At 48.2% G+C, this 23,009-nt stretch overlaps 2 protein-coding genes across 2 annotated transcripts in view; one reads left to right on the top strand and one right to left on the bottom strand.

Annotated features, from left to right (window-relative positions):
- The window catches only part of coro7 (coronin 7), a 138,902-nt gene that overhangs the window by 39,629 nt on the left and 76,264 nt on the right, over positions 1-23,009 (bottom strand). The window lies entirely within an intron of this gene.
- vasnb (vasorin b) lies at positions 597-21,724 on the top strand. Its single transcript, XM_086175779.1, has 3 exons — positions 597-733; positions 5,597-5,670; positions 19,160-21,724. The coding sequence occupies exon 3, from the start codon at positions 19,191-19,193 to the stop codon at positions 21,246-21,248; it is 2,058 nt and encodes a 685-aa protein (XP_086031905.1). The 5' UTR covers positions 597-733; positions 5,597-5,670; positions 19,160-19,190; the 3' UTR covers positions 21,249-21,724.

Below are 23,009 nucleotides of genomic sequence, written 5' to 3' on the forward strand. Positions count from 1 at the left end.
AAAGTGTCTTAAGTAACAAGTGAAAGATAAGAAAATATATTGTGCATGTAGCTGTTGTGAAATATTGCACAGTTATGAACATTTATACAGATTAATTATTACAGTTTAAATGATTTACAGAAAGTGGGTGAGATTTTTTTTTAATTTTAAGATTTTCAGATTCAAAGGAGAGGATTTAAAAAGTCTGATAGCCTCAGGTAGGAAAGACCTGGAGAAGATCACTGAGGAGAAACTGAAATAGGCAGCTGGTGTTTGGGAAGCGTTTAATGGCTTTTGCAGCTTGGAGATGTCTCTCTCACACACACACACACACACACACACACGCATGCACCTACAGTGTGAATGAGCGGGACTCTGCAGAGCAGAAGTGCATCTTCACTTGAGAGGAGGTGGTGGAGGAGGATCGTGGAGGACCATCTCCTCTCCTGTTGGAAGGGGAGGAGACGGGAGCGCGGGGACGCAAGGTGAGTGGCTGAATGCGCAGACGCGCGTCCCGCCGCCGTGCGTCCCGGCTCTCCACGCCCCTCCCATTACCTCACACACACACACTCACACACACACACCGTGTTTAAAGCGTCTTTTTGCACCCAAGCGGACGCAGCAGTCGAGCGCAGTCCTCCAGGTGGAGGTCCGGTGAAGCTCCTCCATGAAGACCGAGCTGTGGAGTTTACCGACGCCGGCGCGGCTTTGGATTTAGACGCAAGACGCGGCTGCGGCTCCTTCCAGGATCACGGTAAGAGTTTCCTCTGCTTAGGAAAGAAAAAGTGGAGGATCGGTGATGTTGCTTCGGAGAACCTGCGCTCCACTAAACGTGAAACCCGAGTCTTCTGCAAAACACCGCTCGCTAAAGTTACGGCGAGCACTTTGCGTTTCCGGTTCAAGACGCGGTAGTAATGACGTTATTGCGCTTCCAGATACAAAGAGGCAAGCAAACAAAAAAACGGAGGATTAGTAAGTGAGTTGACAACTCAAACTGGATCTTGTAAAGTTGTTTTTTTTTTCGCCACCCCAAAGGAGAAAGAAGGGGGCGCGGAGAGGAGCGGACAGGGGCCACCGGCGGAGCTCCGCCGCCGGAGGGTGCGCGCTGCCCGGGGGCGACGGGCGGCCAAACCCCGGCCCTGCAGTCCACCCGGGAATATCACAAATCCAAACAATTCTTCAAGGTTTAAAAAAAAAAAAAATATATAAGGGGGACGACGAGTCTAAGCAACGTGACACACCAGAAAGTGTGTATATTTTCTGATATGAAAGGAGGTTGGACGTGAGGCGGCCTGCAGCTGGTGCAGATGTTAGGGAAGGACTCCCGGCCGCTGCCCTGACCCAGGGGAAGCTTTGCGCTCTCAGCCGTACGCGGATAAAGCCACGAAAGCGAAAAATAAGAAGGTTTATATGAGTCACGACCGCGTTGGACGATTTCTTGTTGGACGCGGAGGAGCTCCTGAGGTCATCGGCTCCGGCGTTTGACACAAAGCTCCTTGTGGGATGTGAGCCGCCGTTGTGCACGAGCGGGAGGTGAGCGCACATTCCTGAGAGATTAAAAAAAAGAAGAAAAAAAAAAAAAAAAACCTCAGGAGTGAAGCCGTAATCCGAGGTCTAATCAGGAGACGTGACGCCACGGGTTCGGGAAGCGTGTCCTCTTCGGATTCACCCCATCCCGCACGACCGACGCCAACTCTCTGAGCACCGATGTGCACGTACGTGTGCACACACATGCACAGAACGCCGCTTACGTGCGGTAATTCATATAACGACCGTTTTCTGATCCCTTAAGCCTTGGGCCCGATTAGCATCTTTAACACGACCCCCACAAACAGGCACGGAAAATCGTATAATCTTTCCCAGAAGCGAAAACGACCCCGTCCCGCTCGCCTCCTCGCCACGTGTTTCCGCACACCGCCATTATTATGCTATAGGAGACGCCGGCGTGTCGGCGACAGTATATAATGCTTGTAATTGGTTTATATTAGGCTGCCGGGCGCAACAGGACAGCTGCGGGACGCCGGCCGCACTTCATTAGCGGAGGCCTCTCTCGGGCTACCGTGTCGCGCGAATTGCAACGCTTACTTTACGACGGGGCGGTTCGGGGCGCAGCTTGACACGGCGGAGAATGCAAAGTGTGCCGGTTTATATTTGGAGCGATGAAGGATACCAGGTCAAGCTCGCCGGAGTGAGGAATCCGCGCGTCTGCTGCTCGGCGGCGGATCGAAACCAGCCGGATGTAGCTGTTAATACGTTTCCGCGCGTGGAACCTCGCTACTCGGGATGTATCGTTATATAGCATTTTTTGGAGTCTTTGACAATGTTATCGTGCTGAAATTGTCATAGTCTAACCTAAGACAAATGAAACAATAAAAAAATATAGTAAAATTAAGTTAAAATTCATATTATAAAATAAATATGAAATCGCCTTTGTTAAACAAAGGTACCCAGCATTGCGAACTCTCGCTGCTACCATTGCACCCACGCCAGATCTTAGATACCATTGGCTAAGTAGATCCGTACTCGGCACGCTATTGGCTGATTGAGCATGTCGATCTGTTCCTCGTGTTCATTGGTTCATGGAGAGAAGCGGCTGATCCCCTTTGCGGGTTGTGCCAAGCATACATGTCCTGGTCCACTTTGTGCTATTTAGTTTGTGAAAGTCATTTTTATTGCGATACCCCACGCTCTACCATGTATACTTAAACGCCCGGCATCAACCCAAACGTCCGGTATAGCAGGAAGACCCCGGCTATTGCTAGAAAGATAAAACTTCTGGATATGTTTAAGGAAGTCGGTGTCCATTACAGCATCAACCAATCTACAGTTGGTTACATTAAAAAAAGCAATGCTAACATTACGAAGACAGCGACCTTAAGCTTCAGTAAAACGGGTGATGACTTTTATGAAAATAAACTGCTGCAGCAAAGTATTTTCAATGGAGAGTATGCCATAAAACGTTTCATTAAAAGTATAACATTTAATTTACATTTAATATGATTTTTAATGCACTCATTTACAGTATATTTTGCCTTGTATTTCAATGTCTAAAAGTGTTAAGAGTACTGTATAAGACTGTGCTACAGTCGATGGGTTGATCAGTTTGGTAAAGGCGGTTGGTAAAGGGTTGAGTGAGGTTCCTGGAGGGTAAATATATCTGTAAATACCGTCAAAACGATCGGAAATACACTTTTCGCGTGGGGTCTTGGAATGTAACTCCCGTGGAAAGTGAATCCTCTGAATGTCGCGTGCCAAAGGGTCCGGCGACAGCGAGGGGATTCCGGTCCGTCTCATCCGTTGTAGCTCCTGCGGCCTCCTTCCCCGCGGGAAGGAGACGGTTAAAAAAATCAGGTGGTGAGGAGGGAACGGCGAGAGGTGGAGGTGCGGGTCGCTCACACAGCGGGCGGCGAGAGGCGAGTCGACAAGGCGGAAGCGATGGCGCGGGTTCTCGGCCGGGAGTTTAAAAACCGAGCACGCGCTCTTTGAGCGACGACGTCAGGTGGCGAACAGGCCCGAGGTACCGCTCGCTGACAACCTTGATCCAGAGGGACCCCGCCCGAAGGGACGGCTTCTTCAATGAAAAAAAGCCCGGCCACCCCCGGCGCCGCCGCCGCCGCCGAGCTAAAATTGAAGAAGAGGCCCGGCGACGATGCCTTCAGAGGAACCACTTCAAAAACACTTGCATAAAAACACGCTTTCTCAAAAGCCGGCTCCTGTCCCGTTCTACCGATAGCAGCGATTTCAAATACGCTCAGCGCTTTATTTGATTTTTTTTTTTTTTTTTTTTTTTTTAAACCCATGGCCGGAGAGAAGCTGCAGACGCCCAAAATCCCCTGGATTCCTAAAAGCGACTGCAGAAAGAAAGATCGAGAGAGAGAGAGAGAAAGAAGGGGAGAAAGGGAGGGACGGGGAACCAGTACGAGGATGAGAGGGAGGATGCACGGCCCGGAGAGCCACCGCAAAATTGCTGCGTTTCAGTTTGCCTTTTGAAAAAAAAAGAAGAAGAAGAAGAAGAAGAAGAAGAAGAAGAAGAAGAAGAAGAAGAAGAAGAAGAAGGGGGGAACGACTCCTAATCTAAGGTGTAATTAGCTTCGGCCGGCACTGTAATTAGGAAATAAGACTTGAACCGGGGAGAACGTCTGCAGCGAGGAAGATGAAATAATTCACAGCTCGGTAGACGACGTCCTCTCCAAATATGGTTGAGGAGATTGAGACGAAGGTCGCCGCACGTCCACCCCCACACACACACACACACACACACACACACACACACACACGTCGGCACGGACGTTCCTCGTTCGGCCCTTTTTACTTCAATCGCTATTTCCGTCGCGGCCGTGGGGGACGCGAATAGTCCGGCTATCTGCTGCCGCTGAGGATCTCAGACAGCCTTCGAGTGACAGCGACTCAAACGTGTGTGTGTGTGTGTGTCCATGCAAGTGTGTGTATTTGATCGCTGCAAGAGGAAAACCGCTAGCGTTGTATTTGATGAACACGCTTGAAGCGGCAATGTCTTGGTTTTTTTGCCCCAGGATGAAAACAGATAGAGATGGAGGAGGGGGTTGATGTGGGGAAACCGGGGGTTGAAGGAGGGTGAGGCGATCTTTATGTTTAACAGATGAGCGGAGAGGAAAGAGGGAAAATTATAGTGGGTCAAAAGGCTGTAACGTATCAGCGCTCTAAAATAGGAGAGAGGGAAGCGCGGATAAAAATAGGGCTCTCGGAAAAACAGAGGACACGCGAAAGCGAAGCGACGGGGGAAGTGCAAAAAAAAAAAAAAAAACACAATGTTTACACCGTCCGGGCTGAAATTGAAGAGGGTGCTGTGTCACGGAGGGGGGGGGGGGGGGGGGTTCCCCGACGGAGACGTGCAGAAAAGAAACGCATCTATTTTCAGCGCCGTGAGAGATAAATATTTACATTTCAATTTTTTTACGTCCCTCGGCGGCATCGGCCTCCGCCTGGAACCCTGCGGGCGGATACGTTCACGTAAACGACCCTTGAGACGCCTAGCTTTTGGCGGCAACGGTGCGGAAAGTGGTGAAACGCGGCGCGGTGACTCGGAGCGAGGTTTCAGGTACGACGCCGGCGGGCGGAGTTTCACTCAAGAGTTCAAGAATAGCAAATATGGCCTTCGCGGAAACACGCCGCGACAGAAGGCCTATTATTCTCGACGCGGGTCGGTGGATTTTTAACATTTTGTTCCGGCCGGACGAGAACAAACACGATTTGTGGAATATCCACGAAAACAAACGCGCACAGGTCGGCTTAAGGTGCGGTGAATAGCGCACGTCTGCAGAATTTCAAGGCACGTCACAGGATCTGGGTTCTTCACAACAAAACTCATGCATATGTATCTGGAAACATGCTCTCCACACGCTCGATCCGCCGATAGCCGGCACGTAGAGCGGTCGGCCCGCATTCTTCACATCATTGGGCGCCGGCGCCCGGCTTGCCCTCTCGTTCGCCGCCGCCGCAAAGCAACCAATTAGCAGCAAACACTTCCTGTTTGGCCGCGTGGCGAGGGACCGGTCTGTGCGGGCGAGGGGGCGGAGGGACGCCGCTTCGCAAACATATTGCAAAATATTTGGCTAACAGAAGGCTGTTCTGCTTCCAGGGTAGTGGAAAAAAAATAAAGTCCTGACTTGGAGCACAGTGGAGCGGCGGCCGAGGAGGAAGTGTCTTCACCGGGTGAGCGAGGCATTAAATTCACTCTGACAGTTTTATTTGTAATCTGTGTAATTATGAATAAGATGTGGCCACTCGCTGTAATACAGACTCAATGTAACATCGGGAAGAGGTTTTCAGCACGAGTATTGTTAGATAAAGTGCGTAAGGGACTCCGCGAGCCGTGTCATAACACACTCCGGTGTGTGGAGATGTGCATCCAGAAGCCCAAACCGGCCCCTGAGCTGCAGGGGGAGGAACAAGACGAAAAACGCCAGAGGAAAACAAAAACTTAAGTTCAGGATTCGGCTTCTGTGATTCTTTTTGTTTTGCGAGGAAGTCGTGAATGCCGGCCTCCACCCGTTGTCACGTTGTGCTCGTGGAGACTCGTGCACACTTCCTGCTCGGTGGCGTGGAAGGATGGATGGATGATGCTAGTTGAAAACTAGCATCAACAGTTCCTTCATCCTGCACCGTGTTACCGTGGCAATTGTACAAGGCTAAAAAGAATTCAAGGCAAAACCAAAAAAAAATGGTGGCCATTCTCACTGGTGAAGCCCCCAACATCACACACACACACACACACACACACGCTGGACCAAAAGCATAGCCTTTGGCTCCTGCAAGCTCGCCGCCACCTCTCACTAATTACCTAGGAAATTCTCCGGGCGGCTAGCGAGCTAGCATTCCACAGGTGTAGGAATGTGTGGACAGTGTCCGTCCGTACGTCCGCTAGCTGTAAATTATTATCTGTGTGGACAATGCTCCAGTGTCAGGGCACATATACACACACACACACACACACACACACACACACACACACACACACACACACACACACACGCATGCTCCAGCTCTGCAGCTCTGTCGTCAAAGCCTTGTGCACACCAGCATGATTTATAGCGTGCTAACTTGTGTTTTTCTGGCTTGTCATCCGAGTACTGACATCATATGGCCTCCGTGTACGACCCGGGACGTATCTCAGTAAATATTAAAGCAGCGCACGGTGAGCAAATAGAGTTTGTTTTTTTTTTTTTGAGATTAAGGAAGCGTAACAAAACCAACATGGAAGAAATATGCTGGATGAGATAATAAAACCCATCGGGGCTGATCAGGTGGCTCTCCTATAGTGAGACAACAAACAAGTGGGTACAAAGCTGAGAAGAAAAATCAATAAACATGAAATCACAGCACTTGCTGGCTGTTATGAGATTTATATAAGTGCATCTTTAAACGTCAATATTGCTAAAACACTAAAACACACATTGGACATTCATTCATTCTGTTCAAACCTTCCCTGCACGTACGACGTGTTGATTGAAGGAAGAATGGTGCAAAAAAAAAAACAGTCTTAAAACAACAAACCGTCATCCGTTCCACCGGTTCTCCAATCCGCAGACACACACACACACACACACACACATGCCACAGCAGCGCAGGCGGCATCTGTGAAACCGACCCGCCGGGGTTAAACGAGGACACCAGCCTGTTCTCAATGACAGGAAAACAAAAATAAGCGTAATTAGGTGTGCTGCACAGTGAGGCAAGTATAAGGCCGAGGCGCCGCTAACCAGGTGACCGCCTGCGGCCTTTTGGGAAAGCGGCGCCGGGTTCTCGTCTCGGCCGGCCGGTCGCGGTGGCGTTTGTGTCGTTCCCTGGATCCGAAAAAAAAAAAAAAAAGCCTCACCGGGTTATCCATCAACCTCCGTCCCCCTCCCTGGACGCGAGGAGGGGCTGCACACCTGCTCCTCGCCAATTGCGGGGTTGAAGGTCTGCGATGATGTTCTTATTAGGCGCCTGTTGACTGACGTCTTTATCTTCAATGAAACGTCACGGCTCACCTGTTTTAATGAGCTCGGCCCGCTAATCAAAGCTGGGATTACAGAAGCGGCTCGGGACGTGCAGGTACACGCCGTCACAAAAGCTTCTTTCTCAGAGCGGGAACCTTTTCGGGATTGAGGCCGTTTCTCGGTGCGTTCGACTCGCTTTTACGGTTTCGCTTGTAGGTGTTTGGTGGAACTCCTTAACCACGCTAGTTAGCATTTTTAAAACCTATTGCGGTCACTGGTCAGCTGTTTTCTTGACAGAAAATGGACAAAAATGTGCATTCAACAGCAGAGGAACCATCTTAGTTTCTTCCCCTGAGGCGAGGACTTTTTACAGTTCTGTAGGACGTACATGCATGGAGCTCAGAACCCACGCCCATTACCAGATACTTCTCACGGCATTTTCAAAAACTATCGCGGTCACTGATCAGCAGTTTTCTTGCGTCAAATTTGGATATAATGGAGCCACGAAGAGGTCCGAGCTCGGGAACGTCAACGTTTTGGCCAGAACAGGTCTGAAGTTAGCTAACGGCTAACGGGCTAACGGGGTTCTTGCAGGGAGGAGCTAAAACTGATAGTCTGGTTTTTACTCCAAGAACGCCGTGGCAGCTTCCACCTCTTCTTCTCCTTCTTCGATGGTTTGATTATGGGTGTGGAGCTTAAGGTGCACGTCAGCGTGCACCCTCACTTCCTAAGCAACACTAAAAAGTTCCCCATAGGAGAAGGAGGCTAATCCCCACTGCAAAACTCCACTTCTCAATAACTTTTCCGATACACGTTGGAAGCGGAGCGCGGGCGAGAAGAAACGTCCGCCGTCGAAAAATTAAAGAAAATGAAAGATTCTTTTTGCCGTTGGCTGAATTCAGGGAGTCCAAGGCCGTGGAGAACAGTGCTGTCGGTGTGTGTGGGAGCTGGCGCCGCACAGGGAAAGGTTTCACAACACACTCCTCCGTGACATCCTTATCAGCAGCGGTTATCTCCACCTCCCATTTATCTTGCATATGCGGCCCATGTCATGGATGTTGTGAAAGGAAAATGCCCGCGGGGCGGCGGGGCAAGAAAAATCACGAACGGTAACTCTTGGATGAGGAGGAGGAGGAGGAGGAGACCTGAAGAACAAGTAACGCTGCCTGCATATGCAAAAACTGCATTGCAAGACACAAAAAATATATAGAGAATGCAATTTTTCCAGGTTATCTTGTTGGTAACATAAGATACATTTTATTGATGCCCATAAGGGAAATTCTTCAATTCTCTAAAGGTGAAACTATTTATATTTTGCTTATATCATACACATACACACACACACACACACACACACACACATACATATACATATATATAAATATATATATACTGCTCAAGAAAATAAGGGAACACTTAAACAACACAAAGTAACTCCAAGTCAATCAACTATGTCAAGAATTAGTATCTAATAAGAATATATATATATCAGTTTAGGGAAAAAAAAAATATATATATATATATATATATATATATATATATTTATATATATATATTTTTTTTCCTAAACTGATTGACATCACTTTTTATGAACTCTACTCTCATTCGCCAAATAAGCCGAGGGGGTCACGACCGCCCCCTTCCATGAGGCAGACGAACTGCGTGCCTCACTTGGTGGTTCTTCGCAGCTGGTTTATGATCGCTCAGCACAAGAAACTAGTAAAACACATCCAGTTGTTGACAAAGTGTAAATGTAGTTCATATAGCAAAAGTGTGTAAACATTTTAATTGCGACATGCAGAGAGAAAGAAATATGGCCATAGTGCTGAGCCTGACGGCAGTCAGTCGTCTTTGCGCAATCTACGTTGAGGCTCAACAGTCGATGGCCTCACCACACGTGTTGAACAGTAAATGTGAAAATCCAGCCATTTTGAATAAAACAAACAGGTGAACTTAAATGAAAAATACTTTTTACAGTGCAAATCACTGATCAATAGAACCGCTTCATTTTTTTTTTCATTTGACATTTTTGTCTTTCCAACATCGGTAAGTGAGGCACGGCCTCTCCTGCCTCCCCTGACTGCACGTCACTGACGCATTCGGACGACAATTACTACAGATCACAATACAGTCGACTTTATCCGACGATAGTATAATCCGTTTCCACGTGCTTGTTTGACTCCTCGGTCCGTTGCCGTGACGACAGTACGGAATCCAAGTGATGGCATACCTCGGCCAGTGAGGCCCAAAAAGAATGCTGCTACGTACGTTTGAGTCATCACATGCGCTGGAACCCGAAGCATCTCGAATACGCGCACACACACATACAAACACACAAACACACACACACACCTGCATGCACGCAGGCCGGTTTGATGTCAATCACATGATTGTCGGCGTTGGTTCGTATCTGGCACAAAACCAGAATGTAAAGTCTCAAAAGTTTCGGATGTTTTGTTTGCGACGGTTCACACTTTCAAGATGCTCTTGACGGGCCAGCGGCAGAGTGCAAGATGAAGCGGGTTTGGTTGTTCTAAGAAATCTTACGTGGCGCCGTAAAGTAACATAAAATCGTCGAAATGGGGGAAAACTCAAGGGCTTTTTTTTTTTGTTTTTTTGGCGGAGGTCAGGCGACGAGGCTGAGGCGGAATCCGTGTCGGCGTGCGCGGATTATTCATGGCTCGAGTCGCACTGACGGAACCGGTTGGTCCAGACGCTACGAGGCTAAAGGGCACGAGGCTGGAAACGCGCCGCACGCGCTCCTTCCTGTTTCTTTCCCGAGGGCCCCGGCAGACATGACGGGTCCCCGGGGTCACCGGCGACCCGGAGACGGTGCCGCGACGCCCGACAATACCAGATTTGTCAGAGGATAAGTAAAGTCGCGGGGGGTTCAAAAGGCGCGGAGACACAAAACAGATGAAAGCGGAGGTTGTCAGCGGCGCGCTGTGTAACATGAGAGCCTCGTCCAACCACCCCCAAGATCTGCGGCCGATACGTGGACCCTGACGGCGACCTCGGTGACTCTCTGGCTCCGACGGCCAGACGGGGAGGGGGGGCGGCGATGACAGAGCGCAGGAAGACATGTCGCTTTACGGCATGAAAACCTAAAGCGCAACGCAGAGGGAGAATGAGGGAGAAGTGGCGAGGAGACGCTAGCAACTATTAGCATGTTTAGATATGTACTGATAGGAAGAGTGTAAACATTATTATTAATATGAATTTAGACATGAAGATGACATTCCAGTCATTTGGCAGATGATTTTATCCAAAGCAAATTACAAGAAGTGTAATTCAGTCACCGAAGATCTAAAGTAGCAGTAGTCGGAAGTCAGAAGTGACTGTCAACCAAATAGCCGTTTCAGAACCATATACATGCATATAGTGATTTAATCATTTTATTAGTGCGATTAGCAGGGCAGTACTTGGTGAAGAGGTATCAATGGCTGGAATGCAAAACCTCCTATCTGAAAAAAAAAAACACATTTCATTTGATTATAGTATGGTCTTTGTTAAAGATATTCAAGAATATTCTATTGTTCACGGACTATAGTTCTATGTTATAATTTGAAAATACATAGCATGTAGACATAGCATGTAAAAATACATGATTTTTACCACTGACACCACCGCAGATGTGTTTTTTTCCTAATTTTTTCGGCTTCATTGTGCACATCGGAGTTTTGTCATGTGACATTTATGTCAAAAGAAAGGGCGGGATTATCTTGCAGATAGACTGAAAATGTGGAGCCGTCCCATTCCTCACCATTCAAATGCAAAAAACACAAAATCGAAAAAATTTGCAAAAAGGAGGTTTTGCATTCGACATGTTTTCAGCTCACGGCAAAAGATGCGCGGCGACTCGGCTGTTTCCTTTTTCGGGAGAAAAAATCCAGAGTTTGACCTCTGGAGGCGAGGTTAAGACGGACGCAGACGTCCAGTCCGCCTCGAGTCGCATCATTTACTCCGACACACTCCGGGGGTTTTGGATTTCACCCACCTGTCATGGAAACCCATAGCGGCAGGCTTCAGGTGTGTGTGTGTGTGTGTGTGTGCGAGTAACCGGAGCTGGGTGTGTGTCCGCGTTAAATAGGGCGTCTTATCTTTGTCAGTCACAACAGAGGATACAGAAGATCGAGCGGCGGCGGAAAACAATAACCCCGAATCTGATGCTCCGCGATAAAAAAACCCCACCGTTGAATCGCAGTCGAGGTTTCGGGTTTTGCGACAAACCCGTCCAGTTTGACGGGAAAACAAAAACGAGCGTGTTTTCCCATTCCTCAACACACCGCTATCTCTATTGACATTACCGGAGGAGCTTACCGTTCCAGCGTTACGCCCTCCGTCAGCTATCCTTAACTAGGTGGGAGGAGAAGGCCGAGGAGCCGGATAAGAAGGTCAGACTGACAGGATTCTGCGCCGCTGATTCATCGAGCACTCGCGCTAAAAAGACGCGACTCGTCGCTGCGGATGTGTGTGTGTGTGTTACGCTGTAAAGACGCAAAGCTGCAAGGCTGCAAAGTCTCGTTTGCGCGGCGCATTGAGAAACTACAGAACGGCGCTACTGCTTCTAGCGCCAGAAGCTACTACCATCATCCTAGCTAGCGACGGGTTAGCTAATGCTAAGCACATCCTAGCAGTAGCATCTGATATTATCAGAATCAGAATATTTTATTGATCCCCAAGGGGGAAACTGCTTTTTGTTGAACAAACAGACTGAAAAACATTTTTTACCCCGGAACGGTCGTCACGCTAAATTCGGCAAAACCCTGAACACTTGATCCTCTCGTATAAAACAGTGCAATAAACCCAATTTTTCCTTTTTTTACTTTACTTTTTCTTTCCACATATTTAACTGTTTATTCCTCTAGATCAGGGTGTCACACTCATAATGGTTGTCCTCAAAGGGCCACATGTAACAGTATAAATGTGACAAAATGTAATGTAAAACAAATGGAACTACTCATGAATGTGAAATAATTCTGAATTAATTCTCATTCAAATCCAAAATGTTACACATGCATTCCCGTCTTTCTTGAAACAGCCTTCCATCTGTATCGACTTTTGTCTTCCTATCATGTGTTAGTATTGTTATGCTGTGTCCTGGATTTTAAGGTTGTTTGTGTCTGTTTTTGATTCCTCTGAACCTGAGAGCTGCTATTTCCAAATTTCGTTGCACTCTGTGTCATGAAAATAAGTCCTATTGCTTGAAATCCTTCAAAAAAAAATGAAATTAGAACTCTATATATAAATATAAAAAATAGCAAAAAATATAAGAAATCAGAATAATATGATAAAATAAAATAAAACGGTAAAAATCAAAAGAAATACATAAAAATAAAGTTACAGATATGTAAATAAACACATAACGTATAAACATGCGTATTTAGATGTCGTATTTATGTGCATAAATCAGGGTTTTGGCACCGAAGGAACGATTGCACAAATGATATGTTTGTTGCGTGTGTTTTCTTCCCACCTCCGGATATTCTTCCTTTGGTAATCCTTTCATCCGCGGATATTCAACGAAAATCCGGCCGCCCCGATCCTCCCCATCCCAACTGAACCCTCCGTCATGTTGACAGAAAACCCCGCCGGATTACGGCTAACGGGGTCCAGCTGCGCCGCGGACTCCGCTGACGCTGGAAAAAAAAAAAAAAAAAAAAAGGGATGGGAACACGGGGAAGAGGTGACGCTTCGCATCCATCAGCGGCGCCTCGGCGTGCCTCGCTTATAACTTACAACCAGGGCCGTCGCCGGGCCCGAAACTGCACGGAGGGGGGGGATCCTGCTACTGATGCAGGAGGACGTGTTCTCCACGTGGTTCCTCCGGGTTCCTCACTCAGTCCAACACACCTGAACTGTCCGGACGCGTGAATGGTTGGATGTCTATGTATGACGTGGATGAACGAATGAATGAATGGCTGTGTGTCTCTATGACGCGTGAATGAACGAGTGAATGGCTTAACGTTTCTATAGGACATGTGAATTAAAGCATGAATGGTTTTATATTCGACATGTTGGAGTGATGAATGAATGAATGACTGAATGTCTCTATATGAGTGAATAAACAAGTGAATTACTGTGTGTCCCTACGTGACATGTGAATGCGAAGATGAATGGTAAAATGTTCCTAAATGACATATGAATGAATGAATGAATGAATGCCTTTTTATGACGTATTAATGGGAGAATGAATTGCTGGATGTCCTGGTATGATCTGTGACTGAGAGGGTGAACGGTTGTACGTCTCTGACGTGGGAATGAACGAGTAAATAAGAATAATAAGAATAAGAACAACTTTATTTATCCCGAAGGGAATTGTTGTGTCAGAGTTACAAGAATTATAAAACAATAATAGATAATAGTAGAAAAATTGTATAAATAGTGAAAAATAAGAGAAAAGGGGAGAATAAAAAATACAAATAAACTATAGTGTCTTAAGTAAGACACTTTATAGTAAGACACTTTATAGTGAAAAAATATTGTACATGTAGCTGTTATGAAATATTGCACAGTTATGAATATATATATACAGATAAATTATTTCGGTTTAAATTATTACAATTTACAGTAAATGGGTGAGTTTTATTTTAAGGCTGGATGTCTCTATATGATGTGAGAATGAGAGGGTGAATGGTTATATGTTGCTACGTGATGTATGGATAAATGAATGCATGAATTAATTTGTTATGGTGTGAATGAGCGGGTGAATGGTTGCACGTCTCTGTATGACGTGTGAACGGATGCTTGAATGAATGAATGAAATGCCGTGTCTCTGTAAGATGTGTGAAAGGTAGTACGTCTCCATATGAGGTGTGAATGAGAGGGTGAGTGGTTGTTTGTTTCTGTAATGACGAATGAATGAATGAATTGCCGTGTTTTGATATGGCATGTTAATGGTGATACGTCTGTATGACGTGAACGAACGAGCGAATTACTTTAACCTGTGAATGAGAGGGTGAATGGTTGGATGTTTTTGACGTGTGAATGAATGAGTGAATGCTTATAAGTCTCTATAAACCCGCCTCGCGCTCCATGACAGCTGGTTTTGGCTCCGGCCTCCGAAAACCCAGAGCGATCAGATGATGAATGAATGAATATTGGTGCTTCAAGCCCTCTTCATCACAACAAGATTGTTATAAATCGCGGTCCTGAATGCAAACGTTTGACGGACGGGTCTCGTAACGTTTCGCCTCCCAAAAAAAAAAAAGGACCACCGTCTTCGAGTCGGCCGGTCAGGTTTTCAAACACTCCAAAAACTTCGCGTCGATGCCTGGATGCCAAACCGATGACACAGTCAATCGCGCATTTTCGAGCTCAGCTGCTGCCTGTCCCAGGAATGTCTCGACAAGCGCACAGGGGAGAGGAGAGGAAATTACAACTCAAAGAGAGGAGGAAGGCCAGACGGGAGGGGGCATTCCTCCTTGACAAGCCTGTCTTTCTGCTGCAGTCCACCTCCACTGCCTTTCAAAAAAGAAAACAAAGTCAGCGCCGCAGCCCCCGCGGAGACGCCGTTAGCGACGCCGTTAGCGACACCGTTAGCGACGCCGTGATCGGCCTTTATCTCGCCCGCCGCTAAAAGACCCGCGCGGGTCACTTTCCACGCACGAGAAGACTTATCTACGTCTGAATTATCTGCCATCTAGCAGGACTAAACCAAAACCCGGCCGCCGCGTTTCATCCCCCCACCACCTCCTCCTCCTCCTCCTCCTCCCCGCTGGGTTATCAGATGTGCCGGGCCGAGGCTGGAATGAGGCACGCTAAAATAAACATTTCAACCCGTTCAGTGGAACCGCCGCGTTGAGATGTCGGGGGGGATAAAAAAAAAAAATCTACCGGCGCTCGTGTCTGCTTCGTACGTACCGAAAGGAATGGTTTTTAAATCGGCAAAGGGAAAACCGTCTTTTTTATTTATTATTTGCCGGTTTCAGCGCCCAGGAAACAATTTTTCGCCGTCGTTCGGTTACACGCCTCGCTTTTTTTTTTGGCAAGTCTTCCACGCGCTGACGGCAACGGTGACCCCGGAAGAGAAGGTGGAAGTGGAAAGGTCCAAAATCGGGGAGGGTTTTTCGTGACGGAGAAATGTTTATTTTAGCGCTGATTGCAACACTTGAGTGTTTAGTCGTTTGTTTGACAAACCCTGTCAGCCCTCCGTAGGTGTGAGGCACAAAATACTTTTTTTGTTTAAGGGAGAGAAAAACACAATTTATTGCCACTTGCGCTATTTGTTGAATATTGAATTGAATATTTGTTTAGCAAACTTTGTTATGAAATCACTCATGAAAAGTATAAATGTACTATAATAAATGTAAATAACAACATTTGGGTTTTTTTTTCATAATCTGGCTAGTTGTTATAGTGGTCATTGACAAGTTAACTATTGAATGAGTCATAGTGTTACACAGCGATATCCTCACAAAGCCATGTTTTCCCTTTCTCTGCGCACACACATATGAACACACACACACACACACACACACACACAGATTAGCCTTCGTTTCCCCTTCTGCACCTCTTTGTTTCAAAAGCCTCAAACCAAAACAGTTCTGGTTGACTGTTGAAATTGCAACTGCAATTTCTTATTGATTACCACAATTAAAAGTTTTATTACCCCTCCTGTCCAATAAATGAAATGCTTTGGGATTTATTACAAGCCCTCTGCGGCTTCATCGCAAGCAATCTTTTACGCTATAATAACTGTCTGAGTGATTTCTAGCAGACGCTTACAGCAAACGGTGGAATAAACTTTCGTTCGCCACCTTTGCTGCCAATTCGGATGTAGCCAGGAACGAAATCGCCCGACCAGACGGAAAATATTTTCCATTCACGGATGGCGCCTTTTTGTGCGTTCTACACGGATCCACACGACGGGCCGGTAGGCTCGAAAAAGCGGCGGCCGCTTTGATTGAATCGAGTCTGGAGGTTTAACCCGGGTCAATTTATCGGCTCCCGGCGTGGCGGCTCAACATCGGGTCCGTCTGAACTTATTATCCGGATGATAAGAGTAACGTGTTGGCAGGAGGACGGAGCGCGGATGCCAGGATTACTTTTAATCTACACAAAAGAAGGAGTTTGAAGTTTCAGGAGTTTCAGGGAGCGAGTTCCGCCCCCCGAGAAGCCAAATAACGCAGTTATCTCGTTGTGATGAGCCGATACCGACCCCTTTGTTCACTTTAATTTGGACGCGTCTCGAAACCCCTGACGTCGTCAGTCGCTTCGGAGATTGGACGGGAAAGGAATTCGATATGTTTTTTTAAAACCCTAAAATGTTAAAAGCATCTGGTTTAAGTTCCTTTTTTTTGTTGTTGTTGTTGTTGTTGTTTTTTTTTGTTTTTTTATTAAAGGGTTGGTATCGACGCTAATGAGCAAAACTGCACTGATTTATTTCTCGGCGTCGGCGTCGACAGCTAAGAGGCTTTTCTTTATGAGGTAAAAACCGGAACGCCGCGAGAAATGAACACGGTTTTGAGCCGGTCTGAGTTGCCCATTTGTTTGGCGTTTCTGGCGTGACGGCGAAACCAGAACGCATTAGCTCCTTTAGCGTGCACTGGAGGAACTTTTTGCAGATCCAAGAACCTTTTCCAGGAACACGGCTGTTATTTTGTGCATCCTGGGACCCAGGAACCGTGAACCGTTTTATCTCCAGTTCCGGTTGGTGGGAAGCTCATAAGCCCCGCCCATTACGGCATACTTGATGTTTCAGGAACTATTGCGGTCACTGGTCGGCTGTTTTTCTCGCGACAAATTGGACAGAACCGGTGAGAAGTGGAGCGATGAAGAGGTCCCAGCTCCTCCGTAGAGGTTTTGCAGGAGCGCCGACATTTTAGCCAAAATAAGTTGGGAGTTAGCTAACCGCTAACAAGGTTCTTCACGCGGCTAAGCAGAGCAGTCAGGAAATAAAAACACTTGAATCCATCTGACAGGCCGTGGTTATTATTCCCGCCATGCAGAACATGAACGCTATGGTAGCTTCCACCTCCATGCCCACTCCGTTCCCAACCCCGGTCCCTTACGATCTGTGCTAATGCTAACCAAGACGTTCCCCTGGTGGAGGTTATTTCCTTGAACGAATGTTTCTTCCTGCATCTTGTAAACTTCATATCCATAAAGCTTCACGTCGGCTTCAGCCGCCCCTGGTGTAGGTATCTGCGCACCTTTTATGGCCCTAAACTCGGCTCCCCCGGCACCGAAGATGAACCGCAGACGGTCCATGATGGTGCAATAAATATCCGATCCTAAAGATAGCGGGGGTCTGAATGTTTTCACTATCATTACTTACCGCGATAAATTCAAGTAACGACGCGAAATAGAAACCCCGTAATTCCAGTCGTACTTAAAAAGATTTGAGAAAATCGATCCAACGCGCGGCGGCGAAGATTAAGGCTTCTCGTTTTATTCCGTAGAGGTTAAAAAAAAAAAAAAGGAAAGAAAAGAAAAGAAAACACAGGTAGAGTGTACCTGTCTGGAGAAGATGAATCACGTAGAGATAGAGATGTTGGTTCTTGCCCCCGAGGTCATTCGACTCGCTAGCGGGAGATAACAAACTGCCACACAGGCTCTTGTCAGCAGCTCGTTTCTTCTTTATCTCCGCTAATTCCTCCCCTTTCCATCATCCTCCTTTTTCGGGTCCCGCGTTAACGCTGCCGTGTTTGTTTTTTCCAGGCTTAGCCTCAGGTGAAATGAGTTCAAATCACAGTAATCACATCCCCCTCCTCCCCCCCCCCCCCCCCCTGTACTGTTTATTTTACAGTATTACAGATACCGCTCTGGCAGGTAGTAACAGCCGTCAGTCCACATTATGAAAATATATAAAATGTGTAATTTATATTACGACTATATAACTTGGGTCGGGGAGGAGGGGGGGGGGGGGGGGCGGCTCCGGGCCATCGGCGAGTGGAGCTCGTCTCGGAGTTGAGAACGCCACAAAGTAAATCACCCCCAGATGTGCAGCCACGTGCAGCACGGCAGACGTACAGCCACACAAAGCTGACACGGTATGGTTATTTGAAACCGGAGAATCCAAAAGCGCTGTTTCCAATCACTCCGAGGGCGTGTTTGATGCCTTTCATGGTTTCGGTGGCTTTTTTTGGGAGATGGCGAACGTTTGATACGACCGCCCCGGGGGAACTCGGGTGCGAGTTGACGTACGTCCCGACGTGCCGGGGGGAGAACGTCCGATGTAGAAAACGGGTGTCGTGGGTTTATAGAAAAGCATACGTACGGGTGGCTCTGTGTGGAACATTAGAGAAGGAAACTATGGCTTTGGCGTCCCACAGCACTATCTATTACACAGATCATTGAAGGAAGAATGTGGCCCTTCTTTGGCCAGAAAAGTGTGGCAGGATGCCACTGTGTCAATTTTTCCCCTGACTAATGCAGAGCTCCCTCTGAAGTCTGAGGTGACGGCCACGGCCCCTATTGTCTGCGGGAGCCTGGGACAAAAGGCCGTCTTTGATCGCCGGTTATGCAAAGTTAAAGCTCTGGTAGTAATCTCACTCCATTTAACACGTTCAAGAAGCACACACTGAATCAATATCGGACCTGTGAGGTTGTTGTTTTGTTTTTTTTTTTGTCCAAAAGGAACTAGTTTAGGAATTCGACGGCGCGGCGTGTATTTTACACACTTGTTAGCGCCTAAAACGGTATTTGCGCGTCGTTGTTTTTTTTTTTTTTTCTCCACGGATGCGCGTCGAAGTGACTCTTCTTGTGTTGTATCGTTGCAGGCCGGGCAGGGCGAGTGAAGGCGTCCGCATCATGACGGCTTCCGTCCCTCCACCGCTGCCTTTGCTGCTTTTCCTCCTCTTTTCCGACGGGGCCTCGTCCGGCGGCTGCCCGAAGGACTGCTCCTGCGCCACGCCGGAGTCCGTCTTGTGTTTCCCGAGACAGTCGCCCACCATCCCGCAAGGACTACCTCCGTCCATAACGAGCCTCTACCTCTTTGCCAATGGCATCGAGAGTTTGTCCACGGAGGACTTTGACGGTCTGGAGAGCCTGGAAATGCTGGATCTCAGTCAAAACAAGCTGAAAGACCTTCCCGATAGGGTGTTCGAACCCCTGACGTCTTTGAGAAACCTGGACTTGTCATCGAACCAAATGAGTCACATTTCAGAGGAGGCCTTCCAGGGCATGGCACAGCTGGAGCGTCTCTATTTGTACAGTAACACCATCAAGACCATTCACCCCAAAGCGTTTATTGGATTGGAGCATCTGCTGGAGCTCAAACTGCAAGGCAATCAGCTCACGACCTTACCGACCCTCTCCATGCCCCGGTTGCTGCTGCTGGACCTTCGATTCAACGTCTTGCCCTCCCTGGGGCCTTCAGACCTCCAGACCCCAAATCTGGAGTCCCTCAAATTAGGTGGCGTGGGGCTGACTAGCCTGAGCAAGGAGCTCATCGGCAGTCTGAGGAACCTCCACGAACTGGACGTATCAGAAAACCAGCTCAGGTCTTTTCCCACGGTGCTCAGGGAGACCCAGGGATTGATATACCTCAGCCTGGCCGGGAACCCCATGGGTCCGCTTCTGGTTCAGGACCTACAGAATCTCGGAGAGCTGCAGGAATTGGACATCAGCAGCCTGAGTCTGCAAGGTCTCCCCGAAGAGTTTTCCCAGCTTTTCCCCCACCTGAAAAAGCTCAAAGTTGCGGAGAACCCTTTCAACTGCCTCTGCACCTTGGCCTGGTTTCCGAAATGGCTCAGAACCCAAAACGTCATCTTGGAGAGGACGGAGGAGACTCGTTGTCACTTCCCTCCTATCAATGCCGGAAAGGTACTGGAGAGACTGGAGCGCAGGGACTTCGGCTGTCCTACCACGACCACAGTCACCACGAGCACGGTAAAAACAACCGCCGCCCCGCCCCTTCCGGTCACGACCGCCCAGACGACCACCGTCGCCGTCCAAATCCCCAAAGCCAGCGACGACCCGATAAACGACGACGGGGACGACCCGCAGCCTCCCGACACTGCGTCCACGAGTAGCATCGGCGTGGACGTGGATGAGGAGCAGCGTTTTTGCCCCTCTCACACTTGTCTGAATGGAGGCACTTGTCGTTTGGACCAGTACGGCCAGGTGGAGTGCACGTGTCCGCAAGGCACCTCCGGTATGTATTGTGAACTCCAAAACCCAAATCAACCCCAGCTACCGGAAGCTAAAACCCCCATCGCTACCGTAACGGCGGATACACCGGACATCAGCTCTCGTCAGGCGACCTCGACGTCGATCCTGCTGGATCTCCATCGCTACATCGAATTGCGGCCGTACATTCGCGGGATCCGTCTCACCTACCGCAACCTGTCCGGGCCGGATCGAAGGCCGATGCAGCTCAGCCTGCCGGCGTCGTACCCGGAGTACAGACTCAGAGGTTTGCACCCAAACTCCACCTACACCGTATGCGCCAGTCCGCTAGGCGCCCCTAGCGGCATCGACAGCGTCTGCACCCAGGCGCACACCGCCGACGAGAAAAACGGCAGCGTCACGGGGGCCATCGTGGACAAGAAGCTGACCACCATGGTCGTGCCGGCGATCGCCATCTTGCTCTTGCTCGTGCTCGTAGCGACAGCGGTTGGCGTGATATGCTACCTCCGTAGGAAGAGGGCCAAAGGGCATCTAGACCTGGACTGCGAGCCCTCTCAGCTGGAGTTGGACGGAGTAAAAACCGGTTTGGACAACGGGGTGCTGCCTCAAAAACAGACCCAACTGATGATCCCCGAACCCGCCATTCAGAGTGGCAATCTGGAATACGAGGTGCTGCTGTTACAGGATCACTGCATATCGAATAAGAACATGTCGTCACACAAGCCTTCCTACTTTTGACATCCGGCTCGGCGCGACTTTCGTCGGAGCGAGGAGTTTACCTTCTGAACTCTGCGCGCCCCGACTGTTAAAAAAAAAAAACCACAGCATCCATCGCTGCGAGCGAGCGGGCCTCCATGCGTACTTAAAAAAAAAAAAGAATTTACAAACGGCTGTATATTTCACGTCCTCCACTCGTCTCACCGGACATTAAACATTCTGCAGGAAATGGCTCAGGTTGCCGGATTAGCAACCGCTCCCCGCATGATCAGCGACAGTTCAAGGGAACAGTACGGTTCGTTGTCATTTACAGCCGAAAGGACATTCGTGCGGAGAATCGACGCCTCGCTTTAGCCGCTTTAGTCGAGGAACGAGCGCTAAAAAAGGGGTCGCGCAGTACGAACGCCGCCGGAAAGCGCTTCAGCTGCAAGTTGTAACTCCTCGGTATCGTCCCAAAGGGATCGGCGCTTGCTGCCAATGAACTCCAAGACACAAAATGAAGGTGCGTAGAGGAAATTGCTGTCTTGTATCGTAATGCCTAATCACTTCCGCCGAGAAGCTAAACACGTGTCTTTGCTTCCTTTGTTTTTTTGGGGGGATTTTTTTATTCGCCTGCCTGTCGGTCTGTCGGCTGGCGAATGATTCAAAAAACAACCCGGGACTTTTTTTTATTTTCTTTTTGATATGGAGCGACGTTGAGGGTTTAGCATTTTCCCTAAAGAGCGAACCATTTCATTCAGAAATAGGCCAATTAGACACGGCGAAAACAACGGTTATTATAGGTTGTTATTTTCACGCAACAACACAACTGCTAACAGTTTGCTCCACCTAAACACCCTCCTCTTCTGACCAAAGGACAAAGCGGGAGATTAATGAGGCTTAAAACGTGTTTGGTACCACCAAAGTCAATCAAAGGGTTTGCCCTCAGACTATCAGACGGTCTAAGCAGATGTAGTCTGGGCCGACTCAAGGACTAAATCCCCCCCCGCCCTCCATTTGAGCCCTTTGTCACAAAAAGGAGAAGCGGGATTTCGGCAGGAACGGCGCCCGACCGAAGCCCTTCCGTTAAAGGTAACGGCTCCATCCAAAAAATAAAAAATCTTTTTTAAGAAATCCAAGCATGGCTCCCCCCCCGTCCCCCGTCCCCGAACCACAGCTTTGCCTGCCTCAAAGGGAGCAAAGTAGATAATGGCTGCATATTGTTTCTCTTGATTAAAATAGTCTGCTAGACATAACACAGCTTGCGATTTCTCCTTGGAAGATACCCGCTCGAGGTTGGCTGGATGCGAGAGGGCGTCGGGTGTTTACGCCGTCGTGTAAAGAGGACGGGAAGGGCGGGCGGGGGGGGGGGGGGGTGGGACGGGGTTTTTCATGCCGATACGGAGTTTCAAGATCCAAATCTGTGAAAACGGGGGCCGTAAAGGAGCGGGTTTACGTCCGCAAGCTCCGTCTTGTGCAGACATGGAGCTACGATCGTCCAGAAACCCCCTCCGCCACCATGAGCCCGCATGCCTAGAAGTATATTAAGCCCCCCGAAAAACCATCTACCTTAACGTAAACATGCCAAAGACACATATGTGAATTCCTGTGAAGTTACCAGCAGTATTTTCCAGTGCACGCCTGATAATCCTACACGCGCCAAAAAAAAGATCGAGCAATGCAACTGGAATATATTTGTCTGTACAAACTGATACATTGAAAATATGGAAAAAAAAAATATATATATATATTTTCAATGTGATTATTAATTTTCCCTGTTCATTTTGGGAAGTGCCTTGTTAT

The sequence above is a fragment of the Fistularia commersonii genome, chromosome 28, assembly GCF_037954325.1.
Source record: "Fistularia commersonii isolate RoL2024-O1a breed Wild chromosome 28, RoL_Fcom_v1.0, whole genome shotgun sequence".
NCBI lineage: Eukaryota > Metazoa > Chordata > Actinopteri > Syngnathiformes > Fistulariidae > Fistularia > Fistularia commersonii.